Source organism: Carlito syrichta, unplaced genomic scaffold (assembly GCF_000164805.1).
Source record: "Carlito syrichta isolate Samal-C Ts95f unplaced genomic scaffold, Tarsius_syrichta-2.0.1 Scaffold308355, whole genome shotgun sequence".
Classification (NCBI taxonomy): Eukaryota; Metazoa; Chordata; class Mammalia; order Primates; family Tarsiidae; genus Carlito; species Carlito syrichta.
The window spans coordinates 588445-597282 of NW_007252451.1; the positions used below are offsets into that span (position 1 = coordinate 588445).

General features: G+C 41.9%; 1 protein-coding gene across 1 annotated transcript in view; it reads right to left on the reverse strand.

Moving 5' to 3' along the window:
• The window catches only part of ADCY8 (adenylate cyclase 8), a gene marked incomplete at its 5' end in the record, with an annotated part of 226442 nt that overhangs the window by 91737 nt on the left and 125867 nt on the right, over positions 1-8838 (reverse strand). Inside the window, one exon of the mRNA XM_008065444.2 lies at positions 7451-7648. Within this exon, the coding sequence (XP_008063635.2) occupies positions 7451-7648 (198 nt within the window). The remainder of the gene's footprint in view (positions 1-7450; positions 7649-8838) is intronic.

The window sequence follows — 8838 nt, forward strand, 5'->3', positions numbered from 1 at the left end:
GCCCAGAAACCTTGGGAGGTGACCATTATCATGCACATTTTTAGAAATGGAAGTTCAATGACTGGCCCAAGATCCTCAAGTAAGAGTGTGAATTTCCAAGGAGTGGAAGCCACCGCTTTCTGTCTTCCTACAGCATCTCAGAATGTGATGTCCGATGGAGTGAATGCAAAAGGAGAGGTGAGCCAAGCAGGCTGAGTGCTCTGAACTGTGCCTGACCGGCTTCCCAAGAATCGCAAGAGAGAAGCCTCTGAGCTGTGCTGGATGGACTCCCCAGAAATCACGAGAGGCGTGGACAGAAGGACAGTTCTTGCAGGGGCATAAAGAAACCCTGTGTGTAGTGACAGCAAATCCTTGGCTGGCTTTTCCTTACAGGAAGAAAGGCATGGCCTTTGGGGATGATCAAACACCAACACCAGCCATCCATAGAGAGCGAGACAATCTTTTGCATTTTGTTTGGAAGATGATGATGGCAGGGAGTTTGGAATAATCAACCCATTTAGAGAAAAGACCAGCGAATAACATTGATGTATTTAAACACAACCCAGAGGCCAAGATGGCTACTATCTGTGCTCCATTGATCCTGGGGCATTGATGGAAACGCCTCTCCCAATAGGCTACAATGCAGCTCTTGACTGGATTTACAAAGGTTGGGACCCTCATACCCTTGAATATAAGACACATTGAAATTGGCTCTTCCTATCATTTTTAATAAAGTAGTTTCTTTTATAAAGCTCTAGGAGATGTGTGAGATTTTAATTCAAATGAAAGTTTAGCCTCACCCAGGTTTGGATTAGCAGAGGATTAATTAGAAGGACAAGGGAAAAGAAAGACTATTGATTAATTTCAACATCTATTATATGAATACTGTGTCATCTAATTGTCACAATAACCCCTAGGGACAAATGATCCTCATCATCTCCAGCCCCTTGTTCTGTGACTCAGCATCAAGTCTGTGTTCTTTCCTCTGCTTTTAACAAAGACTAAACACTTGTAAGCTAAATGAAGTTTTTGTGTGTGTGTGTGTGTGTGTGTCCACTTGAGTGACAGAATGATATTGACTTGTCATAAGCTACTAACGATCAGTAAATTAATCAACTGTTCTGTGTCCCCACTTCTGTTTCCAAAGTGGGATTTGAACCACGGTCTGTTTGATTCAAGAACCTGTACTTCTGACACAATTGTGAGCCTCAAGGATACCTCTCTTCTAAGTCTGTCAAAGGTGACAGTATCCTGGAATATGTGCCTGGAGACTTTCTGATGTAAGCTGATCTCTGAAGATGTGGAGTGAGTGACCAGCCCAAGTCTCCATGCTCAGCCAAGGACACCGAAAAGTGGTCGATGCCTTAGAATAACAGAATCCTCAAAGAGTGTTTCTCAAAATGCAGGTCGCCCTGCGAAATCAGAATCGTGGGACAGAGTGATAAGAAGCTACCTGCATTTTAAACAAGATTCCCAGGTGATTTTCAAGTTTGAAAGCTATTAGTTTGGGACAAAAAGGGCTTTATTGCATTAGTTTGTCAGGACAAAAGAAAGTCATTTATCAAATGAAAAAAAAGTAAGAATTAAGCAGAAAGATAGCATCACTGAAAGAAGGAAATCTAATCTTCCTTGATAGGGTTTGATTTTGACACTTTGCCCTCTCAGATGCTTATATCCAAAGCATAAATACCCAATCAATTTTGAAGTATACATTAAATATATCTTAATCTTATTTAAAAATGAGGAAGTTACCTAATTCTAAGGTGGCAACATTGTTTTTGGAACACTTAGCTTAGTAAACTCATTCCAAAAAACTGTTCCTATGTTACCAAGCTCTCCTAGGGCACTAAAGGTTTGAGATTGGCTTCTCTGGCCTGGAAACATTTATAAGTAATTGTAATTAATTGCCTTCTCCACCTAAGCTTCATTCAGAGCCTTGTCTCTGAAGAGAAATGAGGACCAGAGGCTGAGAACCATCACCTTTTTGCAAGTCCTCTGCAAATGGAAAGGCTGTAGACAAATGACAAAAGAGGTTAAGCTCCTCACCATGTAAGAAGGGCTCACAAATCAGGAAGATAAAATATACAATGAAGACATGTGTGCAAATCGCACCATAACAACACTACAGATATGCAAATCACACAAGGAGAAATAGAAAGAACAAAACATACGCAGAAAGACCTTCGACATCATTCATAATTTAAAAAATAAAAATGACAGGGAGACACTGTTTGTTTCTTATCACATTGGACATTTTTAAAAAGTAGAGGCACAACAATTCTTTTTTTTTTGAGTTGGAGTCTCACTCTGTTGCCCAGACTGGAGTGCAGTGGCAGCTCCCCGCCACCGCAGCCTCGACCTGCTGGGCTCCGGTGATCCTTCCGCCTCAGCCTTCCGAGTAGCCGGAATTACAGGCGTGCGCTACCACGCCCAGCTGATTTTTTGGATTTTATTGTAGAGATGAGGTCTCGCTGCCCAAGCGGGCAATCCACTCACCTCAGCCTCCCAAAGGCGCGGGATTACAGGCTGAGCCACCGAGCCCGGCTGAGGCACAACAATTCTTGAGGACAATTTCAAAAAGCGTATCAAGCATTTTGAAATGTGCAGTCTCTTTAGGATTTTATCCTGAGGAAATAAGTAAGCACAGATGAACAACTTAACTATAAGAATGGCCACTGCAACATAATTTGTAATTGTAACGGTGAAAAGCTTTTAAAAGGCCCAAAATGATGAAACCACTTAATGAAATATTAGGCAGATACTGACATTATTTTGTGACTGGATATTTAATAACGTGGGAAAAGATTCAAGCAAAGAATGCTTAATGCTAGCTGCAAAGCACTATGTTCAAAATGGTCTATTTTTATTTTAAAAATTGCATAGCAAAGTCTATAGATTCACACTCACGTAAGACCAGAAGGACAGGTGCCAAATGGTTACGGTAATTATCCTGGATTGAAAGATCTAAAGAGATTTAATTTTCTTCTTTCTGTCTTGCATTCAGTATAAATTTCGTTAGTGAAAATGCATTATTTTTTAAAGAAGAAAAAAATCCAACACGATTGGTAGCATTTGACAAACGTGTTCTGTTTTACACATCTCTTTTTGTATTTTAAAGATGTGGGGTACAATTCAAATTTAGGTATACAAGTGGTCATTGTGCAGATAAAGTTTGGGCCTCCCTTTGGTCCCCACTTTGCCTGGTTTGAGATCAGGTACCCTTACTGATGTTATGTCCCTTCCCTTCCCTGGCAGTGTGTCGCTACTGCCAGTCCCTTTCTTATAGTATTATGGTAAGAGTTCAGGGTCCGCTTATGAGCAAGAACATGTGGTACTCAGTTCTTTGTTTCTGTGACAGTCACTGAGGATGATAGACTTTATCACAGGTCTAATTTTTGCTTGCTCTTGAGATCTGTAGGCCCTCTTAGAAAATATTTAGCTTGGCTAAAGATGGGCAAAGGATTCATCTGTGAAATTTGGGAGAAGCTGAAGAAAACCTTGACAACTGGATTAGACTCTCTCCTCCATCCAGGGGGTCTGTTCAGAAAGTCCTCAGGAAGTTGTTGGGAAGTGAAGATGCTGAGAACCCCTAATTCCAGCCTGGCCTGAGGTTGACTCTGGGTCACATGACTTGTCACGTGCTATCCACACTAGGTGATTTCTGAGAGTGGAAAAGGGAGTTACCATTAATAACATTGGGAAAATAGGTGTTCAGGACTGTCCTGGGCAAATCAGGACGTATGGCCATCATGGTTATAGGAAATTCATAGATTCATGACACTGATTACTGAAGAATCAGGGGTGTCCAACTTCCTTATTTCACAGATGAGGAAACCAAGGGTTAGAGAAAGGAAAGCGTGTTGGCTAAGCCACATGAGTTGTGAGCACCCTGTTCTGAAGTTTAAATCAAAAGACACTCCCATGGGGGCAATAGGGAGTGAATCGCCTTTAAAATTCCATGACAGAGAGTATGCAGAACTTTTTTCTCTCCAGACACTTCGCTGAAAAGAGTCAGATCAAAACTGACCCATGTCTTTTGGCTTTTAGAACTCACAAAAAATATCCTGAGACCAGCTGCAGGGAGCAGTGCAGTCTTCCTCAATCTTTTTTCTTAAGCTAAATCTTCGAAATACGTTATTCACTCAACAAGTATTGCAAGTATTAATCAACACCATGAGCTGTATAAAAGCCATAAAATTTGGGGTATACATGTCAATTCTTGTAGGCAAAATAGATCAGGAAATGTCTGAATGATACTTCTATACGTTTCAATGAAACTTTGTTCATTTCAGTGTTAGAACATTTCAGTGTTCTCTAATTCACTTAGAAACAAGCAGGTTCCCTTATTCATGTCTTATTGTTCAAACTGATTATACATTTTTCTTTCCTAAAAAGTTCGCAAAGGTATCATTATGGTTTTCATTTGCATTTTTCCTTTCAGAAAATATGTTTTTGTGGGCCACATTAGTTCCCAAAGAAGCTGAATTGGACAGTGGGAAGAGAAGAGGCTCTGGAGCCATAAATGCTGTATGTATTTCAAAAATTCTAAGATGTACATTTTTAGTTAAAATGTAGGATTTTTGCTAACAGGCACACTTTAATATCTCTGAAATCAGAATGCATCTTATTATCAGAAGAAATCGTAAAATCTCGACTTTTTTCCAGGGAGATATGCGATTACTTCTGCTGGTCACCAGGTGGCACTATTAATCCAGGACCACTTTAAACTAAAGTCTGCTTGAGGTTTTTTTTTAGATCACGTTCAGAGTGTGAATTCATGGGGCAAACCTATGCACATTCTATTTTGGAGCTTAAATTCTTGGGGGAGACTTTTCCCTTTATTTAATAAACATCAGGGTATAGGCATGTGGGTTTCCTCATTGCCCTTGTCTACAGGTGATTTTTTTGTTTTTTTTTCCTGTTCATTCTTTCCCTGAGAGTGTAAGCCCAGCTTATTAGCGTGTGAGTGTGTGTGTGTATGTGTGTGCGTCCTCTTAGACTCTCATGGGGGGCTTTTCATTCTGAGTGCTGCATAGAAAAAAAGAGCATCTCATACTTGATAGTACCTTAGAGTCAGTGAAGAATGGTAGCTGGGTTTTGAGATCTGTGATCTTTACTTAACCTCTTGGATGCTCAGTTTTCTCTCTTGTAAGTGGAATGAATAGTCCTGTTTCTCTGAGGATGTAATAAATGGATATATTTCAAGCACCGGATAGCTGTACACTGGTACTACTCTCTGATTCTGGAATCATATGGATTTGGAAGACTTTCAAAAAATTTTGAGTGGACTCTGGGGCCCCTTCCTACTTAACCTGTCCCACAAACCCCTTCCCTGTGCTCTCACAATCATCCAAAGTTAAAAAACAAAAGGAGGATGAAGACACAGGGTTGTATTCCTCATACAACAGCCTGGGAGAGCAAGTCCTGGGGAATGCCAGCCAGAGGCAGTGCAGGGAACAGAGGAGGCAGATTCCACTTCTTCTATTGAGAGTTGGACTTCGGGAAGGCTTCACAATTATTTCTCTATGTCTCCTTTCATCAAGTATAAGACGAGGTTCATAATAACATGTATTTCATACTACTGTTATTCCATGTATACAAACGGCTTAGAAATAGTGCCTGGTACTTGGTAAACAGCCAGTAGATGCTACTTATTAGATAGATATTTTCTGCCCAGACATAATTCAATCCCTAGAGAGGGTCTCAGAGGGAGAGTCAGTGAGGAATGTCTGTGACAGGAAGGGAGTGAATGTTTGCTCATGTGCCCTATTGCTGTCACAATTGTCGCCACTGGGGAACCCATGCAAGGCACAGCACAAGCAAGGTGGCCCATGGCTGGACCGGCGGTGGACAACGTTCGTGCTTATTAAGGGTGCTGCCCTTGGACTCTTCTAGAAAAACCTCTCCTGAACACAGAAATCAACCTCAGACTTGCTGACCCTTCCCAGGTCCATTCCTGCTCCAATACCAGATGGCTGCAGATGAGATTCAATAAAACCCACTAGAAATTGTCTATAGTCTGCAGGGGTGAGGTCATTAGTGAAGTAAGTACATGTTAAGCAAAAATAAACAAAAGGGTTTTGTATAGCTCTGCACACAGGTATTTGCACAGGCTAATTGAGAAGACTCTTTGTAAAGTCACCTTGCGATTCCTTGTTTCTTCAATGCAGTAAACAGGAAAGAAAATGCATTTAGATTTGAGCGTTAAACCCTTAATTATATTACCCTTAATTATATTACGAATAAAAGAAGCCCACCTGCTATTTTGTGTTGTTGTTGAGAGTTGAGTAAGGCAAAATGTTTCTTTTCCTTTTGTTTTGCTAGAACATAGACAATGCAGGTTAAATTGGGAAATGCAGGTGAAGGTATTAATTTCGGAGTTTGCAACCTTTAGGTAGTTGTCAAAGAAACTCGTTGGGAATGGTGCATGTGCACAGAATTGTGAATTGCCCAAACTGAAAAAAACAAATGTCCCAGGCAGCTGAGCAAACTCACACACAAAAAATTGCTCACTGGAGCTTTACGGAGTATTGGATCAAACTCCTGAAATTTGCTTGCAAATTCCCTGCTGTTCTTGCCTGAGGCTTCTGCAGATGCCAAGCACCTCCTGTGCTCAGTCAAGGAAGGTCTGTCAGCTTCCATCAGTGCAAAGGAGCAGCCTGGTTCAGCAGGGGCAACACCCTATCTTCCCAGTCCCCTTCACAGTTCAAATCTGGAGTGTCGTAGGGACGTGGGAAAAAGTCATCAAATATGGTGATAGCTGCCATTTTTGAACACTTCGCCTCATCAAAGCATTGCCCTGGAGCCCCTCAGATTAATCTATGAGGGAAGCACATTCATTATCATCATCGTACAGAGAGGCACTCTTGCTCAGACAGGTTAATTCACTTATCGAAGGTCACGTAGCCAGGAAGTGGAGGTGGAGTTCAAACGTGATTCTGAATCCACAACCCATCTTCTTTTTACTATGCCTAGAAAGGGGGTCCTGACCCAACAGGCAACTGGAAAAATGGGGTAATAAATGCCTAGAATCTAAGAAAGACAGTTTTTATCGCTAATGCTTGCATTACGTCATTGGGGGCGCCCTCATACATTACGTTACAACGGTTGTAATAAATGTGAATTCACCTAAAAACAAAGACAAGTGGGTATTCCTGTCACTTGGCTTAATAATCTCAAAGTGGAAGAAACTCTTTTGATGCTTGCTGAGCTACAGAAGTCTTTGTTCTTTTGGTCCTCTTTTCTTTAAAGAGCAAGCTGAGGCTCTCTGTATCTAACCAGCATCTCCTGTCATGGCCTTCAGTCTACTCATGATTTTCAAAGAGAAAAAGGAAAGACAGTACCAAACCGAACCAAAACAAACGAACGAACACACACCCCGGAACCACAGCCCCTGGGCTCTCTCTCCAGTCCCGTGAACATTTACAACAATTTACTCAGAAAAAGAGCCGCTGTGCAGACCCAGCTCTACCTTGTGCTCCAGGCTGGAGTCTTTAAACATCAGTGAGAATGGCTTGATATGCTCTCTTCTCAACTTATCGCCACTCCGCAAGTCGATGGTATGTTCTATTCTCTTGTTAATTTCCTCAGGCCCAGACTGGACATGCAAAGCTTGTGCAAGATGGTTTGGAAGCAGATTTATTGAATTTCTTGTTAGGGCAGCCAGAGTCTAGGGGGAAAGCACATGCACACACAATAAACCTGCGAGTCCCCTTTGGATCAAAAAGAAATGCAATGTTTTTAGATCATGTTGCCCTGCAAACAGTCACAGCATTCCATGCAGTCGTATTCAGTGAAACCTACAGAAGTTGATCAGATAGCATTTGGTTCAGAGAAACACAACCTGGCACAACATCACATCAAGAGGGACATTTCCCTTTCCTCTGTGTAGGTGCACTGAATTCCTTTGGTTGAGGTATTTGGAGAGTGTTCACAAACACCCTTTCTCTAGCCAGGCACATCCCAGGTATGAGAGAAAGAGAGCCAGAAACATAACCAGAAAGTAAATACATCTTAAAAGCCCACAAAAATGATCACCTCCAACTGGGTAGATTTCACATTTTCGTGTGGTCTTTCATTTAATGCTGGTGGAGAGACTTGGGGTCCCATGGCTTGCATTTTTTTTTCTCGCCTTCCTCATCGACAGACAGCCAAATGTGCCAGGATTTGCTCCTTAAACTTGATAAAGATTGTTACATGTTATCACTTCTCGAATAGGTCCCTCCCCCTGGCATAGACCATGATATATCTATATGTTTATATAGATATATGTGTGTAATTTTCTTTAGGCAAAAAAAAAAAAAAAAAATGCAAGCAGTTGCAGCCCCCTACCATTTCACAGGGTTAAACAACACAACATAGGGAACGGCACAACCGCTGTGGTTGATCATTGGATATGGATACAGGGATGCAGGAATTGCATTGGCTTATGACGACACACCAGGTTTGGCAGAGAGGCCCTGTCTCCTGGTGATTCAGCAGCCGTGATAAGATCAACTGGCTGGATCTAGCCAAGTGCAACGCTCACTCACAGCTTCCATTTAAGACAGCTTCTTTGACCAAAAAAACCCCCAAAAAACAAAACGTGTGAGTTGGGACTGAAGGGATATAGGGACAGAGGAGCCCATCCCATCCCCCCGAGGGATTTCCTTGAGGTGAGGTATTGGAAGTGAGGCATCTGTAGAGTGAATAAGAAAGCGAGAACCTCTTGCCTCTGCCTGCTTCACTGTGTCTACTTTTTTCTCTGCCAGCCTCTCAGCTTGGCTATGTTTAGAACACAGGCTAGACTGAGACAGGATTATGGAGTCATCAAATGGCAGCCTGCGAGAGGCAGCAGAGGACCCTGAGACCCTCCCCCCC